Source organism: Carcharodon carcharias, chromosome 14, assembly GCF_017639515.1.
Source record: "Carcharodon carcharias isolate sCarCar2 chromosome 14, sCarCar2.pri, whole genome shotgun sequence".
NCBI classification, from domain to species: Eukaryota; Metazoa; Chordata; class Chondrichthyes; order Lamniformes; family Lamnidae; genus Carcharodon; species Carcharodon carcharias.
In genome coordinates, this window is record NC_054480.1 from 114,033,816 (window position 1) to 114,056,157 (window position 22,342).

Consider the following 22,342-nt stretch of genomic DNA (forward strand, 5'->3'; position numbering starts at 1 on the left):
TTCCCCTAAAACCCCACTGATACATATTGGAAATTGAATCCATTTCCTCTATTCCCCATTATTGAATGCACAATCTCTCCCTGTTGAGATACGCCCCATTTAAGTCCAGATCCAAAAAACTTTGGCAGTCATCTACCAAAACCAAGGGTTAGAGACTCCTAAAAGTCTGCAAGGATTTACTACTGGAGTTTAACCATCTAAAAATATTCTTCATTCCAGCACAGAGCACCGATATACATTTTCCTGCCTATGCACTCAGTGCCACGTTGAGAGCATTGACCACATAAGGTTACCTTGAACTGAAGGGTAAGAATCCCAGTCATCAGTGCTTGATACAGTACTGAGTCCTACAGACTAGGAAGATCACAGGCATGGCCCAACTTTGAGTTCACTGATCTCAGTTGAGACAATGGGCAAGATTTTAATCCAAAACCCATCCACTTGCACAGTGTTAAAGTTGGGCCCATCAGGGCAATATAATTGACATCAAAGATCCATGGTTACGGAGAAAATACATCAACAGATCTGTTTCTTATTGTTTTTGAGTGATTCCTGCCGAAGAGTGCATGAGGTAGATCTTGACTTTGTGTAATAGTGGAAATAAATCAATTGATATAAAAGTTGGAGGAGATTAAAACAAGCTGCCGATTTGCATTATCACACAAAGCCAAGATCTACCTCTATGTCTTCATCTGTCAAGCACCCCCCACACACCCCCCCCATGGTTAAATAGCTTGTAAGCACTCTTGGTTTGAGTTCACACATGAAAGATAGCATTTGAGTGAGCAGTTGGCTTGAATAATGCTTTCAGGAAAAGTGGGCAGAAAATTGGCAAAAAGACTAATACACAAATATGAGAGTGGGAAGAATTTGGGGGTTTTGAAAAATTATTAGTTTTACTGGGGTTGTGTGGTGGGGGGGGATTAAAATTGTTGCCCGAGGGGAGAGGCTGCCTTGGAAATACCTTGAGTACTTTTCTAATATTTGTCTGGCCTTCACTCTTTGTGAGGTGGTTCCATGGGAAGATCAGTGGTAAAGATGCAGTGACATTGCTCCAGCCCACAGAAGATGGCCTCTTCCTGGTGCGAGAATCCATTCGACATCCTGGTGACTACGTGCTGTGTGTCAGCTCGAAAGAGGAAATCAGTCACTATCGTGTCATTTACAAAGACAATAAACTAACAATCGATGAAGAAAACTATTTTTACAATCTTATTGAACTCATCGAGGTGAGTTATCCAGTTACAGTTCATCCAATCTCTTTGTATTGCACAATGAAAGGTTATGAAAAGCAGGTTATCTGAGATCAAAGTGTACAAAATTACCATTTTCTCCCCTCCTTATATGGACATGTAGTGGGTACGATCCCATAAGCACCATCGCCTTTGCCCAAGCAGATCTTCTTTGTTCATAAGTCTAAACAGTGAATTTTGGTGGGCAAATCAATGTGGGAAGACATTATATAAAAACAAAAAACTGCGGATGCTGGAAATCCAAAATAAAAACAGAATTACCTGGAAAAACTCAGCAGGTCTGGCAGCAGTTCTGTTGAAGGGTCACGAGGACTCGAAACGTCAACTCTTTTCTTCTCCGCCGATGCTGCCAGACCTGCTGAGTTTTTCCAGGTAATTCTGTTTTTGTTTGGGAAGACATTATAGCCAAGGCTGATCCAATCATCACTTTATATGTGAACTTTCCATCTGGCGTTTGACAATCAAGAATAGGATCGTTGGCTGATTTCCTCCTGCCTAATCCTGAGATGATGAGGCCAGATGTATTAGCCCCCACTCTACCCCAGCTGAGATCAGCTAACTTAACAGGAGATATTAAAATAGGGCTTTGCTGATCCATAGGCGTCAATCCACAGGCTTCCTAAGCAACTGAACTGCAGGGAAACTCCCTACAATATTCTTTCAAAAATATTGGCAAGTGCTTTTGGCAGATTTTAGGTGGTGAAACTCTTAGAATCAAGCTAGAAAGATTTAAGGGGTGGATTTGGAATTTTCTATTAAACTTCTGCTGAAGTTGTTGTGATGGAGAGGAAGAACCTCCAAGTAAATTCGTTGTCATAGTGGAGAATGAACCAGCACTCTGATTTTCCCTGTGCTAGTACAGATGGGGGAGATGGTGATATAGTGGTAATGTCACTGGGCTAGTAATCCAGGGCCCAAGCTAACGGCCTGGGGGCATGTATTCAAATCCCATCATGGCAGCTGGTGAAATTTAAATTCAATTAAGAAATCTGGCTTATAAAGCTAGTCTCAATAATGGTGACCATGAAGCTATCATTCATAAAGGCCCATCATGACTCATGAAGGAAATCTGCCACCCTTACCTGGTCTGGCCTACAAGTGATTCCAGACCCACAGCAATGTGGTTGACTCTTAACTGCCCCCTGAAATGATCAGTTCTAGGGCAATAAGTAATGGCTTTGCCAGTGATGCCCTCATCCCATGAAAGAATAAGAAAAAGCTGTTGGAATTTGGCTATTAAAATCAATTAATACTTTCCCTAAGTTTTGAAATGATTCAAAGTGATAACCCTTACTGGCGACAATGTTTATATTTTATTCACAACCAATGAATCAAATCAAAACTCTGCAGTCCTGCCATGTCCAGCCATGATTGGTGGTGGACAATTAAGCAACAAATGGGAGGCGAAGGCTCCACAAATATGCCCATCCTCAATGTTGGGGGGGCCCAGTACATCAGTGCAAAAGACAAAGCTGAAGCATTTACAACCACCTTTCAGCCAGAAGTGCCGAGTGGATCATCCGTGGAACCATCCGATATACTGTTGCCAAAAATCAAAATTAAGCCCCATTTGATTTAAGTATGTAAACCAGAGAGAACAGATTCAAACTAGTTGCAGAGTCAGTGGAGAAAAGACAAAATAAAAACATTCAACGTTTACAGCCTCTCTATTAAACTGTTGCGGTAAATATGAAAGTACAGAATCACAAATTACAGGGTTTGAAATCCCAGTTTACAAGTAACGACAGGAAGGGTATATTGCCTCCTATATTTACAATCTTTGCTTCACCAAACTATCACATAAATAGTGCTGTGGGATTATTTAAACGATCCAACTCCCCACCCCTAAGTTTGGCAACCCCGCTTTTGTCACCTCGATTGTAATGGAAACTTTACTGGTCTCAGGGTGTAAAGAAATGGGAAGTCTTTCTGCATTATCGTTAAACAGAGTAACCCAGAGGAAGTTCAAAAATAGCCCAGAGCTCTATTGTGAACTAAAGAGAGATTGGTGTTGGTATTGGAGGTGCACTGGGATGTGAAAAAAGGAAGTTAGCTTGTCTTCCAGCAGACTTTTTACAACTGATGTAATGGAGCAAGAAGTTATCGTATGGAAGAAATGCTAAAAATATACTAATTTCTGCTGTGTTTGTTAAATTTATACATAGATGTCATAAGCATTTATTTCTCATAAATGTTATTTCATTATAACTAGATGCATGGAGCAAAAAAAAGGAAGTAATGATGAACTATTATAAATCACTGGGTTGGCCTCAATTGTGTCCAATTCTGGGCAAGTACTTTAGGACGAATGTGTAGGCTTTTAGAGAGGATGGAGAAAATATTTACAAAAATGGTTTCAGGGATGGGGAGCTTCAGTTATATGAATAGTTTGGAGAAGCTGGGGCTGTTCTCTGTGGGGAAGGGAGGGTTGACAAGAGATGTAATAGAGGTGTTCAAAATCATAAATAGTCTAGACAAAGTAAATATAAAGAAACTGTTCCAATTGGTGGAAGGGTCAAGAACCAGGGACACTGCTTTAAGATGAAAGGCAAAAGAACCAATGATGACATAAGGAAAATTCTTTGTATCCGGCGAGTGGTTAGGATCAGGAATGCATTGCCTGAGAGTACAGTGGAGGCAGATTCAATTGTAACTGTCAAAGGGGAATTGAATAAGCACCTGAAGAAAAATGAATTGCAGCGCCAGGGAATGGGTGGTAGAGTTGGACTAGGTAAGTTACTCATGCAAAGAACTGACATAGACATGATGGGTTGAATGACCTCATGTAGTGGAACCATTCCATGGTTCTATGATATGATTCTAAGTGAGTGCTTACATTGCCTAGGTTTAAAGTTAGACTGGAAGCTGGCTATTTGGTATTTTATGATCTAAGAAATTTTATTTCCTACTTTCTGAAGGCCCCAGTGGGGTACAGTTTCATGGCCATCCTTCAGTTGTGAGCCCAAGCACTGTGCGTGAGAGTCCATCACTGAGTACTATCCTGTCTTAGTAAAGCCATTATATCATGGCCTTTGGCTCTTACATTCCTTTGGTTGAACAGAAAAAACTGTTTTGTGCATTTTACAGGACACCAATTAGTTTACTAGTAGAGGTAGAGATCTACATTATTGCTAGTTCTAGAACTAAAGTGTCAAGTTGGTGTGTGTGCAGTAACTTCTTTGGTTGCAAAGAGAAGACAATGTGGCAAATTTTCAATTTGGCACCTAGGCATAAACTGGCATTGTGGTCAGGCATCCATGATAGAAGCTGCCTAATTCCAATTCCACTTTCATATCCAAGTGGCAAACTGAATACCTATCCGTAGATAAATCAAGATGTCTGGTTGTACATTATGCCAAATTTGGTTTAATTGCAAGACAGAAATGAAAGACAGGAGAAAAGGGAACAAATGAAAAATGGACTGTGGATCTCAGATCAACAGGACTCAAATGTATCTTGCAGGTGTCGTATCCTGGTTACTCAAGAATTATCATGAGGTTTCTGGAAACATTATAGAGTGACTATATGATGCAAAAGTTGGAAGTGCAAATAGGAACAGAGGAACAAGAGTGGACCATCCAGCCCCTCTAGCCTGTTCCACCATTCAGTCAGGTCTTGGCTGATCTGTATATTAACTCCAGCCAACTAGCTTTGGTATGTTAAGATCCTTGGCCAGATCCTGGGATGTGGGGGGAGATCTGGTTAGGGATCAAGAACAGTTTGTTTAAAGTTGATAAAGACTGAGATTCAAGACACCTGCTTTTGAACAAATAAAAACAAAATTTACTATACAAGTTCAGAAAGATAAAACAATTTACAGTATGTATCTTGTACTCTAACATTTAGGATAAGTATTAGGTACATGTGAATTAACAGACAAACTGTGTTTGAACAAATCACACTACAGAGTAAATGACGGATGTAACCAAGACAGAGCCATGGAATCTCAACAACCCACCCAGATGTCAGTAAACATCAAGCCAAACAATCTCGTTAAAACTCACAAGGAATTTCCAGCTTCACCTTCGAAGTTCTCTCCTTGGAATTTTCTCCAAAGATCACTCCCACTCAGACAGCTTTAACAATTGCCCACCTCACAGGGTTTCAATCTCACCTTCTGAGATTCCTTCTTCCTGGATTCCCGAGTACACTCAACACTAGCTTACAAGCACACTTTCAGATCTATGGCCATGCCAAGCAGAACACCAGTGCTCCAAAGGGATACCTTTGCCCCAATGGCCCTCTTTACTTAAAGTCTGCTCCCTGCAGCCGTTTCTTTAACCTAACTGGGACCTGTTCCTGTCCCTGCCTCTGTAACACTTGCAGACTGACTTCCTGAAAACTGACTGCCTCAAGAAGAGCTGTTTACTGACCCATGAACTGACCTGGTGACCTATCAAAACACTCCCAGAGGACCCCATCCTTGTTACTAGGCAGGAACCACCCTTGTAACTAGGGAGGAACCAATGTAACAAGCATTGGAACACCCTGTACCTTAAATGTTGCAATCTCCAAAGATTGTTGATTTAGCACCCAGCAACACAAGAAATTGAATTAATACAGGTGCCATAATCCTTAATATCCTTACCTTTCAAAAATCTAGCGATTTTAGTTTGAAGTTTTCACTTGATCAACCTTCAACTGCTCTTTGGGGAGGGAGGGAAGATAGCATTAATGGGATGAATCACTGAAGTGAAGATCTCCTATTTCAGCCAAGTGGCAGCAATTTGGATGGACAACTCAATGGGAAGTGAAAGTGACATGCATAGAAATCATGGTTTAACAGCATACATACAGACCTAATGGAAACACCTCAACCTTTAGACAGTGTTCACAGCTCGCAGGATTGGTTGAACCTATGTAGACCCATGAAGCTATAACCTTCAACCCTCCTAAATGGAGTCCAGATTACAGGACGGTGTGCAGATTAACCACAGAAGCAAAGAATTAACGGTTGACTGAGAAACTATAACAGAAAAAATTTTCCTTACAGACATGTTACAGAGACACATTTGTATTTCACATCCCAGGCGACTTGTTTAATGGGATTGGTTATTAGAATACAATATTTATTAAATAGAAAATGCAGTTACATTTAGTATAAAATAGCTCATGCAAGGTTTTCTAAAATGTCACTCTTTTAACATCAGATCTATGGGTTTGATGGAAGAGTATATTGCTCTGAGGATATGAACAAGGTTGGGGGTGGGGTGGGGGGGGGGGGGGGGGGGGGGGGTGGTGGTGGGGATGGTGTTATTTGATTAATCCATTGCTCAACTGAGTTTCTCATGGATGTATGTTGAGGAGGCCCCAGGATGGCTCAGTTTGTAGATACACCACCCAGTGAGTAACACAGACAGGGAGGGCCCAGGTTAGATTGCTGCTTTATATTGAGTTGGGTGATCCAAACTAAGTGTCAATACAGGTAACTGCACTTAACCCCGCTATTGCTGGGTTAGGGAAAAGGAAGAAGATGCACTGGTGGTTTCCTGGTCGTGATCCAGCAACCTCTGCTGGAGACTGTATACTTCTAGATGTTGGATGAGGACAGGGTTGGCTTTGGCTGAGACACCATCTCAACGTTGAATACTCCGTTGAAGCTCAGTGTCCGGGAGCACACATGAAGAACATACATGGGTGGGGAAGCAGATGGCTCCCGCCATCGTGAGTCGGCACTGTCAACTGAGCAAAGCTAGAAGATTGTTTAGCACATGAATCAAACTAGAAGACAGCTCAGCACTTGAAGGTTTAAGTAAATCTTTCAGTAATATTCCCTGAACAACTTCATGAGGCAAAATTGGCGGTCACCTGCCTCACCGATCTCAATAAAAAACACGAGTCAGAGCCTAACTGTGGAGAATGTACTGCCTGCCCTCAACCATAAGAGAAATGGAGAAATGGGTTCATGATAAGCCTGACTGTACATGGCAAGATGGGTTGAATGGCCTCTCATGCTGCATTTTGAATCCGCTGACCTCTAATTTTTAATGAATGATTACGCATCGTCATTACTGGCTTTCAAGGAACAAAATAAATGACGATAAATGTCGAGCATACAGGTGCCATTACCCTCTGTACACACCGTGGTATTGGTTTCTGAGCAATGGTGCACTGGGTGGTACTAATCATTGTGACTGCTCATCCACAAGTGCTGAATATCTCAGCAAAATGGCTGGGGAACCCATAAGTAAAGGACTACAAGTTTGAATCTGTTCTTTTTTGCCCTTTTATATTTTATTTAGCATTACATGAAAGATGCGTGTGGTCTTATCACCAGATTAACGAAACCCAAACTTAAAGAAGGCACAAAGTCAGCTGCAGAGGAGTTCTCGAAAGGTAAGCAGCTCAAAGTGAGCACGCTAATGTAAATACCTGTGGTTGAATCCTTCACACTTACAGAAGATTTTATTCCATCCCATGTTGTTAAAAGTGCTCCTAGCTCTTTGGCTCACTCTGGAAGTTAAGAATGAGAGGGCGGAATTTTCACAGATTTGCACTAAGTGCGGTAGCGGGCAGGTAAAATGACATTTCACGCCTTATTGTCCCAAACACACCTCATTATTTATGCCCTCCCAGGAAACACGCCTTTTCCATAGCGGGCGGGCTCTCATTCGCCCTCCCGCCATCACCCCATTGTTGCATCATGCCAGCCACCATGTTTAAAAGGCAGTCACCAGCACACCATTCGTCGCTACCAGCTCATCACCTCTGCTTGGGAGACATGGCCAGCAAAGGAAAAAAGACCGCAGCCCCCTGGTTTAATGACGGGTCCCTCAAGCGACTGCTGAAAGCTGTGGAGGCCCGCCAGGATGTCCTGTACCCGCACTCTGGCCGCAGGATGGGCAGCAACATGACCACTCCTGCTTGGGAGGTGGTAGCAGCGGCGGAAGCACCAACACCCTTCAGAAGAAGACAGTGCCGCAAGAGGATGAATGATGATCTCCATTCTGCCAGCGTAAGTCACTCTTCTCATCGCTCTCAACTCACACACTCACATATGCATCACACATCCACAGGGCCCTCACTCACTGCCACCTCATGGGACATCACCATTTACTCTCTCTCACACACCGTCATTGTCCTAATCCTGTCCATGGGACCACTCACCACCCACACAAGCCAGGCACATTTATCAACTGGCCTGGCAAGCATCCTGATACAGAGTCTCTATCCATCTCTATCCATGCAGGACGAGTTAGCACACAACAAGAGAGAAAGGTCACAGTGCCCGAAATTAAGGTCCCCACGTACTTTGAAAACAGAGGCATCCAGCTGGCCGGCGAGAATCTGGACCAGTCCTGTGCTGACGGTGAAGTTGGCGCTGCCCTACCAAGTGAGGATTCAGCAGTACAACATCCATCAGACAACCATGCTGTGAATGATGTGTCCTGTTTCACAGGCTACTGCCATATACTAATTATCTCTCCTTGCTTTCGCAGGCACATCTGCCAAACAGCCAACAGAGTCCATGACCCAGGGCCTCCAATCCAGCCCCAAAGAAATCTCCGAAGGGGAATCTGAAGGCAACCTCTCTGAAGACCCGTCACAGCGCTCACCCACGACCCCCACCAGTGCAGAGGCACACACCTCGGATGGGCCTAGCTTTAGAGTAGCCTCAGGGTCACAATCTGGTGAGCACGTCTCACTGTCTGATCCACAGCAGGTGGCGGCAGGGAATTCCCAGGTCCCCGGCATTCGGAGGACAGTTGGAGGCCAGAACTTTGCTCAGTCTGAGTCAGACGATGAGTCTCTGTACTCGGTTATGTCACAGTTGCTGGAGCTGCAAAGGCAAGCTCGGGAACACCAGGAAGAGATGTCCGCAGCACTCCTCAGATTGCAAAGCACGATGGAGGAGTCCATCCATCTTCAGGCTGAGGTGATAGCACTGGCATGCCAACATACCGAGGTCAACACTGGTAGGATGGTGGCCGCCATGAAGACCTTGGTCCAGGACGTCACTCCTGCACTGATATGTGGGCTCAACTCCATCACTGATGCCATAGTTGACCTAAAACAGTGTGTACGCAAGAGAGGTGTGGGGCAGCTCAGTCTCACTTAAGCTACCCCTTCCCCTCATGTAGTCAGCCAGGGGCCCCTCAGGCACCCATAGGGAGGAGGATCAGCAGATGCACACCCCGTGCCTGTCCATCAGGTGACTCTGAGAGTGTCTGGCCAATTTGACTCCTCTCTTCCTGTGACTTCAGCAGCTCCAGCTCCACAGACTGAGGAGGGAGCCACTGCCAAACAGCAGGACCCCAAAAGCAGGCCGGGGTCCTCCAAACCTCGGCCCTCCAGAGGACGCCCACCAAAGTCGTCACAGAAAGGGTGTCACAGACACGGCGTCACAGTCAGCAGGCTGCCTCCACCCCTGCTGTGGATGTCCGGGGAGCACCAAGATGTAGTGGCAGGGTTAGGAACGTTAAGAAGAATTAGTTGCACAGCCTGGGCACGGGTGTTAATCACTTGTACATACTGTTCACTATTGTCAATGAACTCTCAATATTGTCTCCCTGCCTGTGGCTCCTTGTTCTGATGAGCAGTGTTCTTGTCATTTGGATGTGAAATCCTTCTGCACAAGATAAAGGCAGATGTCTCAGTCCAAGGCCTCTTCTCTGTGCTCTGTGCAGCCTTCAGACCAAAGTGATGGTCCACCCTCACACTCCCTGGAAACATTACTGATGTCTGCACCTCGGCGGTGCTTGACATTGCTGCCAGAATGTAATGGGCAGGAGCCACACAGTTCTCTCATTCTCTCAATGTGCTCTCAGCACCTTTAAGGAGGGGCTGGCCCCCCTCACCCCAGCATCTGTGACCAGTGATGCTGTGCTCCAGCTCTTGAAAGGCTCAGGTGCTAAAGGCAGACAAAGCACCAGACGCTTCTAAAGTTTCTTGGCGTATCATATCTATGATATGATCTTGACCACAGAGTGCAATAGAGCTGCCCTCGGCCTGACAGGTGTCAGACATTCTCAGAAACTATGTGAAGATCTATGGAGTCTCCTCACTGCATGTCGTCATCACCCTCCTGCAATCGAGCGACTATTAGGGCCTCCACTGCATCTCCACGACAGGAGCATTCTCACAGAGGGTTTTCGTGCTGCCATAAGCCAGACTGGAGTCAAATGTTCACAACTGCAATGTGAGGATCTGTGGGGACACTTCACTCCATGTCATCATCATTCTCCACAAATCCAGCAACTTTGAGGACCTCCCAAGCATGCGCACTTCGTCTAGCCAGTGTGAGGGCCTCATCCCCATCATCGTTACCTCTGAGCACCTCCTCACCCTCATCCCCGTTGGCGTCCTCCTAATCGGAGGAGATGTGCAGCTCCTCCATCTCTTCCTTAGCCAGCTTGTGTCTCCGTTCGAGAGCCAGGTTGTAAAGGGCACAGCAGACGGCAATGATATGTGACACCCACTGCGGACTATATTGCAGGGCTCCACCAGACTAGTTCAGGCTCTGGAACCTCATCTTTGGCATCCTGATGATTTGCTCCACCAAGTTATGAGCTGCTGCATGAGCCTCATTATAGCGTCGCTCTACTGCAGCCTGAGGCCCCGGTATGGGTGTCGTCAGTCAAGGCCTCTGCAGGTAGCTCTTGTCCCTGAGGAGCCAAACCTGCAGCTTCTGTGGACCCTGGAGGACTCCAAGGATCTGTGACTGACTGAGGATGTAGGCGTTGTGCACAATCCTTGGAAATGGCGGGCACACCTGCAGGATGTGTTTCTGCTGGTTGCATACCAGCTGTACAATCATTAAATGGAATCTCTTGCAGTTATTGTAGTCCACCATGTGCAACAATGGAGATCTGAGCGCCACATGGGTGCAGTCGATCGCACCCTGCACCTGTGGGAATCCCGAAATCTGGGCGAATCCAATGGCCCTTGCTTCCTACCTGTCCCGGTCCTGGGCAAAATGCACAAGTTGTGTACCGTGGAGAAGATGGCATCCATGACCTCATGGATGCATTTGTGGGTGGCAGATTGTGAAATCCCACAGAGGTCACCTGTGGAGCCCTGAAAGGGGCCACTGGCATAGAAATTGAGTGGCGCAGTCACTTTCACAGCCAGTAGCAGTAGATGCCCTCCATGTTCCTGTGGTGCCAAGTCCTGCAGTAAGTGACAGATGTGAGCGACCAGGTCCCTGGACATGCGCAGGCATTGGTGACGCTGGTTCTCAGTCATCTGCAGGAATGACAGGCGGCGTCCATTGACCCCTCAGATGGCCACAGATGAGTGCGCTGCATGGCTGCCCTGTCAGCCTGTGACATGGGGGGAGACAGCTCCTAACCGAGCTGCTGAGATTGCAAGGGGCTGTGAGCATCTCCAGCATCATCTCCAATGAGATTATACAATGTGTGCAGTCCAACTGTCCTGTGGTGCAGTAACGTGATCGCGGACTCGCAGTCAGTGCTGGGGGATCTTGGGGTGGGGGTGGGGGGTGGTAGGGGGGCAGGGCGGGAGTAAGGTCTGGAACGCTTGATGGCAGTTTGGTGCCTCCATGTTGTTTGTGTGGGTGGGCAGGCTGGGAATCCAACCCCAGTCAATTCACTGTGGCTGCGCCTGAACTGTTTCAGTGGTCAGCTTATAGTGGTGTCCCTACTGCGTGGCCACTTCCCTCACCTATCCTGCCCCCCCGCCTCAGTTTCTTGTGCATGGGATCCAATGCCAGGGCAGCAGTTGCTCACCCCCCCTACCCCCATAGCCCTGATAACAGCAACAGTTGCCTTGGTGGTGGGGTAGCAGTTGACCCCGGGCACCACCCCCCGAAAACAATCACCCCAAGGCAGGGCAGCACTTCACCCAGGCTCCCGGCGCACCTGAAGCCTGCAAAGCAACAGGCGATCCTGGCGAGCTGTAGAAAACGATGCTGTTCACTCACCTCAGTTCCCCCAAAGTGAAGGCCGCCAAATGCACGTCGCCTGGGTGCTGTTGTGAAACAGATCAATGTGCTTTCCCGCTGATGTGGACGGACGATCTGGTGAGGCTCCAAGAGCCTGGCGGGATGGTCTTTTAATGACATGCTGATGTATTACAATGAGCTCCCCGTCGACCACTGGTGGGAAATGCAACCCGCTGTTGGTAGGCTGAGCGGACGATCGTGGCCTGCCCTCCCGCTGTCATGAAACCGATTGCACCATTTTATCTGCGCATGCCACCTATCACGCCCGCTGCCAGCGGGCACAGAAAATTCCACCCAGTGAGTCCCTGCTCCATTCTCGGTTTGTATTAAACAGAATATGTGTTCAATTGATTTGGAACATTAGAAATTTTATAAACGGAGCCTCCACAGCAGGAATTAATTCTTTCTCTGTCATCTTGTCTCAGCAGGATATTTCTCCACCCACCAGTTCCACAGGTACTGATTCTCACTAGGAACAGTTCCACAAAGTCTGATTCCCACTGGGAACAGTTCCACAAACACTTAAGCCCGGATTTTTGCTCCTGAGCTGGGTGCGCAGAGCTGGGAACTTTCCTGGGAAAAAGATGCTCCGAATGATGGAATCTTCACTCCTACAGGGGGGTGGTGCACGGGCATGTTCTGGAGTCAGTCTCACTGCCCCCTAAATGCAAATGGGAGGCATGCACAAGGGCTGCTGAGTGCTGAGGTGGCCTGGTTGAAAGGCCTGCCTCAGTTCTCTGGGGCCTTGTCCCAGTTGTGTCATTGAATATTAGGCCCTCTAACCCTCACAACCTCTCACACCGCTCCGACTCTCCTTGCCTCTTCCATGCCAACCCATGCCCCCACCCATCCCAAATGGCCTTTCATACCCTCCACACCAACCTAGCCCCTCCACCCATCCCTGTGCCAACTTAGTGCCATCTCATGTCAACACATGATCCCCCACTCATGCCCATGGCCTCTTATGGCTCCTATGCCAACTTAGTGCAAACTCACACCAACCCATAACCCCCATTCATCCCCTTGGTCTTTGATAGCCCCATTGCCCCAACACCTCAGGAGCCACACTGAGGTGTAATAAAATTAAGTTCTAAGTATTTATTAAGGATTTCACTATATAAGAAAAACCTCTAATTCATAAAAGCCCAATCAATACATTTAATCCCTAATAAAAACAAATATTTGAATTCATAACCCCATATCAAAGACAGATAATCCTTTAATAACCTCTTGGAGCTGTCAGTCAAACTGTGAACTTACAGCTCCCCCACTGTGAGAATGACAGGTTATGGAAGTAGTCAAGCAGTGATAGTAATTAACAATAACACTTAAGGTTATGTCAAAAAACATCTATTAAAACTGAAAGCACTGATTTTTTTTCAACTCAGAGACACAGGCAGACTATTTTTTCAAAATTTAAAGGGCAGTGGATTTAAATAGCTTGGTAACTTGATAGTTCCAAGACCTTACCCAACTTTTATGAACACTTGTGTCTACTCCAAAAAAAATAATATGCCAAAAATCATAAGACCCTCACTCCAGTGAAAATGGTGCCTGTTTAAACTCAGCAGCAACTTCAAATGGCCCTGCTGGGCTCAGACTTCCCCCATGTGTAAGTCGTGTTCCCCCTCCCAAACCCATTCCTCTACCAGGAAAAGTAGGATGTCTTGAAAATAGGAGCAGGACTTCAAGACTCCTTTTGAATAAGGCACAGAGTTTCCACAACTCTGTGAAAATCTGTGCCCTACTGTGACTGGGGAACAGTTCCACAGATACCAGCTGCCCTTTGATATTCTGCAGTTGCACACAACACTGCGCAGCAGATCTTACTACATAGTGATTTGGAGTTTCTTTAACAGCCACTGAGAGGAGTTGTTTTTGTTTTGTTTCTATTTTAAATCCCGGGGCGCTGAGGTCAATTGTAACATCTCCATTGTAACCCAGTTGAGATCAGCTAATAACAAAGATCATGATTTAACTTGGGACTCATCTGTTTAATATGACTCATTATCACAAATTCATAAGGCCAGGTTCCATGTTCTGCTTTATTGTAACACTGGGTTACAAAAATATTCTCTGTTATTGACGTTGTTTCTTGCTTTTTTTCAGCTGGCTGGTTACTTAACATGCAGCAATTAACATTAGGAGATCAGATAGGGGAAGGGGAGTTTGGAGGTGAGTGTTCATTCATTTCTAATCTTTTAATTGTTTGTGACTAAGTTTTGCACTCATTCAGGCAGAGGATATTAGTGCTGGGAAATGAGACATTTCCTCATACCAGGCAAACAAATGTCACAGCATGGGTTAGAAGCCCAGTAAAACTTCCTCTACATTGCCCTATTGATTATTCCCATTCACAGGTGGAATGCAGGGTATAGCTCCCTCTATACAGCACCATTGAGTACTCCCAATCATTGGTTAGATGCAGAGTAAAGACCCCTCTGCATTATTCCATCAAACACTCCTAGATCATGGTTGAAAACAGAGTGAAGCTCCCTCCACACTGGTGCATCAACACTCTCCATCCCAATCTCAAGAGTGCCCCAGCTGCATCACTTTGCCAAGTTATCCATTTTCTACACCAGTTGTCCTTGGACCCCTGTGAGACAGCTTATCTTATACTGGGGGTTAGTGATAAACTGAAGGTAGTTTTCTGCCGTGGGTCTATATCCACCAGAAACCTCCCTACGTAGAGTACATTTTCAATACAGCAACTCAGATTGATTGGAGTCCAATTTGCTCTAGTGAGAATTAGTGTGCAACTATCTAGTTCCACCACCCCCCACCCCCAAAATGGCAATGTCAATCATTTATTCACAAGATAATTTACTGCCTTAATTTAAGGAAAAATTCTAAACGTAGGTCATTATGCTTGCATGAGTCGCCTCATTTTCATATCTGTCTCTGCACAAGCAAACATGCTGCAGGGTTCCTTTTAAATGCAGCAGATTTCTTGCCAGAGCTTGTTACTCCTGGTTTTTGATTGGCCAGAAAGTGCCATTTCCAGCAATAGCTTATTTTCCCAATCCAACACTGTAACCTCCAGAATCCCCAAAGGATCCACCCTTTGGCCCCTTCTTACTTACTTTACCCACAGTCATGGCTGAGCTTCCACATGTACACTGATGATACCTGGCTTTATACCTCCACCACTTTCTTAATTCCCCCGATATCTCTGTCGAAGCCTTTGTTCAATATCCAGTCTTGGATGAGTCCTAAATTCTTCCAGCTTAACATTGGGAAAACCAAAGCCAACGTCATTGGCCATTGCCACAAACCTTGTCGCCACTCTGAATCAGACTGTTCATAAGCTGGACAACCTGTTCAACACTGTGCTCAGTTTATAATATTATGCCCTCTCCAACACATGGGTCATCTCCATAACATTTTCTGCCTCTGCTCCTTCCTCAGCTCATCTGGAACTGAACACATAAATTTCATTTTATCATATCCAGCCTCAGTTACTCCAGTACTCCCATACTCTCCACTTCCACAAATTCCAGTTCATTCAAAAATCTGCTGCATGTGTTTTCTCCCACTCCGAGGGTTGGATTTTACACCCCCTTCCCCCGAGACATATTTTCGACGGGATTGGGGAGCGGGGGGATATAAAATATATCGGGTAGCTAGCCTACCATTTTCCTGACCGTCCCAACTCGGTCATGATATTTTATCCCCTTTCAAGATTCACCAATCAATTCACCAAACAATCACAGAAAGGTCCTAGTAAAATGATAACACCCATTGTTAGCATCTGGTTACAAATATTGTCTGATTTATATGCAGTAAGGTCATTAATATTAAGAGCAGCAATGATATATTGCAGTGTTAGTTTGGGTTCACCCTATAGGTGATCCCACTGTGACTATCAAACAAACCAGAGAGCACAAATTTTACTTTAACAGCATTATGCAATATTATTAATTTGACAGGAAAATATCCTATTTGTTATTTATAAAGTTTTGCAGACAGAATCATAGAATCTCAGAATTGTTACGGTGCAGAAGGAGGCCATTTGGCCCATCGTGTCTGCACTGGCTCTCTGAATGAACAACTCACCTAGTGCCATTCCCCTGCCTTCTCCTCGTAACCCTGCACATTCTTCCTTTTCAGGTAACAATGGAATTCCCTTTTGAATGCTTTAGTTGGTTGATAGAACTGATTTCGGTGACTGCCTCAGCTCTCATTAACATATTCTGCACATTGCACCATATGAGCACAGTGACAGTGAAAGATTCAATGCTTGAAACCCATATAAGCTAAACGAGATCTTTTCCATTCCGTAGAAGAATTAAAAGACTTCCTCCTGCCTGGGTGCATGATATTATTTAATATAATTACTTCATACAAGAGCTGTAATTGGATTCCATTTTATAGTAATCTTACAGGGTAGAAAGATCAAATAACTCCTGAACAGAAAATGGAATGATTGAACAACATAGGCCTTTAATGTCAGTGAGAAGCATGGGACCCCTCAGGTGTCTCTGTGTGACACAACTTTTAAGAGGCCAGAAGACAAAGACTGAATGGTTCACAATCGTATCTGTACTTTCTTAACTGGCAAGTCTGAAGACTCTGCTGCCTCTCACTACAATATATTTTCAATATGCACCAAGCAACACAACTTTTAATGCAATATTTCAATACCTCAAAAAACTCATAAAAGCACCAAGATAGAGTGATATAATAAGTAAATATAAAGACAAGATTGAAGTCAATAGAAAAGACTCTTGAGAATCATGTGCCATGTAAAACCGGTTACTGATTAACTATAAGCCCATTATGCACTCCTGTCCTGGTAATTTCACCCCACAAAGCCTGCTCACAGTAAACTTCCATTGGCAACAAAATAAACAGATCCCCAGCCATGATTCCACCCTCTGTTCACAAGATAATTAGTGATGTTAAGGCCATATAGCCCAGTTCATCTCATCCACCCAGAATGACATACAAACATATGTATTAGGAGCAGGAGTAAGCCATTCAGCCCCTTGAGCCCGCTCCACCATTTGACAACATTGCCTACATTATACCAATGACTATAATTCAGAAGTATTTACTTGGCTGTAAGGCGATTTGAGACAACATGAAAGGTGCTGTATAAATGTAGGTTTTGTTTTTCTTTCATTATGCCTGTATGCAGTAGGCAAAGTGACTGGAGCAATGGTGAAATTGGAGGCCTAATGCTGATTCTCTAAGGATAATTAATCACAGAGCAATCAACTGATATTAGGAAAGTGGCACAAAGAAATCACTACATTTACAAAACAATTCAACCCTATAGCTAGTACAACCTTACTCTTCTAGTTTCTCTGGTGCCAACCCACACTATACCATATTTGGCATCTGCCCCTTTTACACTTTTGACAGTATCCTCAGGATTTGTCAATCAGATATCTATCAGCAGCTCAGGAAAAATGTAGATTGAACTATTGATCTGAATTTTCCAGAGAAGGATGATACATTGTACAAAAATTCAGTACAGCCTTACCTCAAGAACTAGATTGTTTCCCCTTCCCCCAGAAGCTGTCATACAAATTGTGCTGTAAACTGTGAATTAACAGCCTATCCATAGGTTCCAGATTTTGTTAAATTACACTTATACTAAATAATTGTGCAAATAGTATTTTTAAAAAACATGTTAACTGTTGCTTGAAGTATGAGAGAAACAGGCAAATTAAGTGGAAAACTCCGAAAGAAATCATTACTAGAAGCACTGAAGTCATTGGATTGGTTTCCACAAAACCCTTTATGGTAAAAGCCCTTTACGCTGTTTCTCTAGGATTTCAATGGATTTTTTTCGTCAAAGTTACAATAGATGATCGGGAATCGTCCTCCAGAGAAATTTTAATCCCACGAGCACAGGATGGAGTGAATCTATGATGGGGTAGAGATTTGTAAAATCTTTCTTTAAGCAATCCCTTAGTGAAATAGGGATTTCATTCCCAGGCTTTGCAAGAGTAATAAAACGGGCGATAGTGAGTCAACATCCTGTTTTGTATCACTCCTGGTTTTTAGTTTCTTATGTTTATTTTGATGAGACCCAAGATTCTCAAGCCTCTGGTACATCAACACAGCATTTTATCAGAATTCTGCCTACTTTAAGGCATAATAACAATTTAGACTGCTATTTATATACTGGGTTAAGTTCAAAAGAGAATTTTGAGAAGTGTACAGTATTTAATTTTGTGGTATTAAACCTTAAAAGTGACAACCCACCCATCCCCCACCACCCAACCGCTAGCCTCCCTCCCATAGCATCCAATTGGCTCTAAAATAACTAGAGATTTCACTTACCATTTTTCAACAAAGAACACTCCCAGTTATTTGTAGCGTTGCTGCTTCTGACCTTTAAGCAGCATTGGAATCACGAAGATCAACAGTTCCATTAAAAAAAAATCATTCATGGGATGTGGGCTTCGCTGGCTGGGCCAGCATTTATTGCCCATCCTTAGTTTCCCTTCAGATAGTGGTGGTGATCTGCCTTCTTGAACCGCTGTAGTCCATGTTGTGTGGGTACACCCACAGTGCTGTTATGAAGGGAGTTCCAGGATTTTGACCCAGCGACAGTGAAGGAACAACAATATATTTCCAAGTCAGGATGATGAGTGACTTGGAGGGGAACCTCTAGGTGGTGGTGTTCCCATCTGTCTGCTGCCCTTGTCCTTCTTGATGATAGTGGTTGTGAGTTTGGAAGATGCTGTCGAAGGAGCCTTGGTGAATTCCTGCAGCGCATCTTGTAGATGGTACACACTGCTGCTATTGTGCGTCAGTGGTGGAGGGAGTGAATGTTTGTGGATGTGGAATTTGACCCAGCAACTGTGAAGGAATGCTGATATAGTTACAAGTCAGGATGGGGCATGGCTTGGAAGAAAACTTGTAGGTGGTGGTGCTCCTGTGTACCTGCTACCCTTATACCTCTAGGCAGAGGTTGCAGGAATGGGAGTTGTTGTCAAAGCAGGCTTGGCGCGTTGCTGCAGTGCATCTTGTAGATGCTACGGGCTGTTGCCACTGTGTGCCATTGGTCATGGGAGTGGATGTTTAAGGTGGTGCCAATTAAATGGGCTGCTTTGTCCTGGATTGTGTGAAGCTTCTTGAGTGTTGTTGGAGCTGCATTCATCCAGGCAAGTGGGGAGTATTCCATCACACTCTTGACTTGTGCCTTGTAGATGGTGGACAGGATCTGGGGAGTCAGGAGGTGAGTTTCTCGTCACATGATTCCTAGCCTCTCACCTGCTCTTGTAGCCACAGTATTTACATGGCTAGTCCAGTTCAGTTCCTGGTCAATGGTAACCCCCAGAATGTTGATAGTGGGGGATTCAGTGATGGTAATGACGTTGAACATCAAGGGACGATGGTTAGATTCTCAATTGTTGGAAATGGACATTGTCTGGCACTTGTGTGGCGCGAATGTTACTTGTCAATCCAAGCCTGGATATTGTCCAGGTCTTGTTGCATTTAGACATAGACTGCTTCAGTATCTGAGGGGTCACAGATGGTGCTGAACATTGTGCAATCATCAGCGAACATCCCCACTTCTGACCTTATGATGGAAGGAAGGTCATTAATGAAGCAGCTGAGGACACTACCCTGCAGTGAGTCCTGGAGCTGAGATGATTGACCTCCAACAACCACAACAATCTTCCTTTGTGCTAGGTATGACTCCAAGCAGCAAAGAATTTTCCCCCTGATTCCCTTTGACTCTAGTTTTGCTAGGGTGCCACACTCAGTCAAATGTGGCCTTGATGTCAAGGGCTGTGGGAGTTCAGCTGTTTTGTCCATGTTTGAACCAAGGCAGGTCAGGAGCTGAGCGACCCTGGAACCCAAACTGGGCATCAGTAAACAGGTTATTGCTAAGCAAGTGCCACCTGATAGCTCAGGATTACTCATGATGGAGAGTAGACTGATGTGGAGGTATTTGGCCAGGTTGGATTTCACCTGCTTTTTGCATACAGGCATTTGGGTAGGTGCCAGTGTTGTAGCTGTACTGGAACAGCTTGGTTAGGAGCACAGCTATAGCACCACCTCTGTTGGTTCTGTCCTGTCAGTGAGACAGGTCAGGGATGTTGATGGTGCCACATTATCTGTAAGGTATGATTCTGTGAGGATGACTATGTCAGGTTGTTGCTTGACCAGTCTGTGAGACAGCTCTCCCAATTTTTGCGCCATCCCCCAGGTGTTGGTCAGTAAAGATCGACCATTGTCAGTACCTAGGTCGATGTCAGGTGGTATGTCCAGTTTCATTCCCTTTATGAAGCATTGTCGGCAGTTTGATACAACTGAATGGCTTGCTAGGCCATTTCAGAGGGCATTTAAGAGTCACATGGAGGGCATCAGTGAACCAGATGGGTTTTCATAACAATCAACAATGGTTTCATAGTCATCATTAGACTTTTAATTCCAGGCTTTTATTGAATTCAAATTCCACCATCTGCCATGGTGGGATTCAAACCAAGGCCCCCAGGGCATTACCCTGGGTCCCTGGATTACTAATCCAGCGACAATATCACTAGGCCATCGCCTCCCCCTGAAGCCAGTCTTTCAGGGCTGAAGCTTGTCTGAAGGATGATGCGAAACACCATTTAAAGCACCAAGCCCTGGCCATAGCCCCCAGGACCCAGTGTCTGGCACCGTCTGCACCCTGCTCTCCCGGGCCCTGGGTAATGCACCCACTAGCTTACCTGCCCTTGGGCCAATTGAGGGCCTATTTAAGGATCTCAAGCTACCTCCACTGCCATAAAATGCTGGGCAGAGGCAGGGTGCCAAACTGGGAAGGCTGTTTTTTAAACAAATTTAGGTGAAAAGGTGAAAGGAAGTGGAGGCACATCATTTGAGGGGTGGCCTGTGTACATCAGAGGCACCCCCACCCCCCCAAGATGTTCCCCCTCCCTTGTGTCTCCCCGCCTGGTGGCTAAAACCAGATCCCCAGCCCCTCTTTAGAGTGCCCAATGCCTTCCTGCCCTAAAATTCAAGGGCTTACCTTGGTCCTGTGCCGACCAGTGATCTTTTTGTGCTTCTTCACAGTCCCAGCAGTACCCACTACAGAGCTCTGATGCTGCTGGGACAGCTAGAGCTGCCAATCAGATTGGCCGCCAGCTCTAGAGGGCGAGACTTCTCCCCAACGAGAGGCAGAATAGGTGTAACCCTCGGGTTGTTTAGGCTACCTGGTAAGTGTTATCACTGTGGGGGTCCTTATTTAAAGTTGGTCAGTTTGGAACCGATTTTTCTTCCGGGGGGTTGGGGTGAGCGGTATGCCCCCCCCCCCCCCCCCACCCCCCCCATCCCCACCACATAAAATCCAGCCCCAAGTCTCATTTGCACATCATATCGCCTCATTCTACCTGTGCTGCCTCCTAGTACACCCATACCTCAAATTCAAAGTTTGTCCTTTGTGTTAATATCCATGACCTGTCTCCTTTCTATCTCTGCACCATTGGCTAGCCGTACAAAGCTCCCTCAGAACTCTTCGCTCCTCCTACTTCTAGTGTAACTCTTTGCCCAACGATTAGCAACCATGCCTTCAGCTGGCTTGGCCTCAGTCTCTGATATTACATCCCTAAACATCTCTGCCTGTCCACCTCTCTCCTCTAACAACTCCTTTAGTGAAATGGGAAGTCAGACAAAACAAAGGTGAGCATCAACTAAGCTTAGAATGCAGAATAATGTCAAAAAGACAAAGTTAGGGGCACTCTACCTGAATGCACGCAGCATTTGCAACAAGGTAGATGATTTAAAGGCACAGATAGAGATAAGTGTGTATGATCTAATTACCCTTATGGAAACTTGGCTGCAGGGTGACCAAGACTGAGAACTGAATATTCAAGGATATTTGATATTTAAGAAGGACAGGCAAAAAGGAAAAGGAGGCAGTGCTGTGCTGGTAATAAGGGATTCTCATGTTGGCAGTCTGTGACTACTGGGCCCCAGCTGTTCACAATATATATCAATGATTTGGATGAAGAGACCAAATGCAATATTTACAAGTTCACGGATGACACAAAGCTAGGTGAGAATGTGTGTAGTGAGGAAGATGCAAAGCGGCTTCAAGTGGATTTGCACAGAATTTAATGAGTGGGTAAGAACACGACAGCTGGAATATAATGTGGAAAGATGTGAGGTTATCCACTTTGGTAGGGGGAGCAAATGTGAAGAGTATTTCTTAAATGGGAAGAGATTAGAAAGTGTA

At 45.2% G+C, this 22,342-nt stretch overlaps 1 protein-coding gene across 11 annotated transcripts in view; it reads left to right on the top strand.

The window, feature by feature from the left end:
* matk (megakaryocyte-associated tyrosine kinase) overlaps positions 1-22,342 on the top strand; it is a 92,920-nt gene that overhangs the window by 46,989 nt on the left and 23,589 nt on the right. For 10 of the 11 annotated variants that reach the window (XM_041205060.1, XM_041205064.1, XM_041205062.1 and 7 more), the window contains 3 exons: positions 1,010-1,229; positions 7,496-7,589; positions 14,266-14,331. In XM_041205060.1, coding sequence (XP_041060994.1) covers positions 1,010-1,229; positions 7,496-7,589; positions 14,266-14,331 — 380 coding nt within the window. The remainder of the gene's footprint in view (positions 1-1,009; positions 1,230-7,495; positions 7,590-14,265; positions 14,332-22,342) is intronic. The other variant, XM_041205069.1, reaches the window with a different exon arrangement.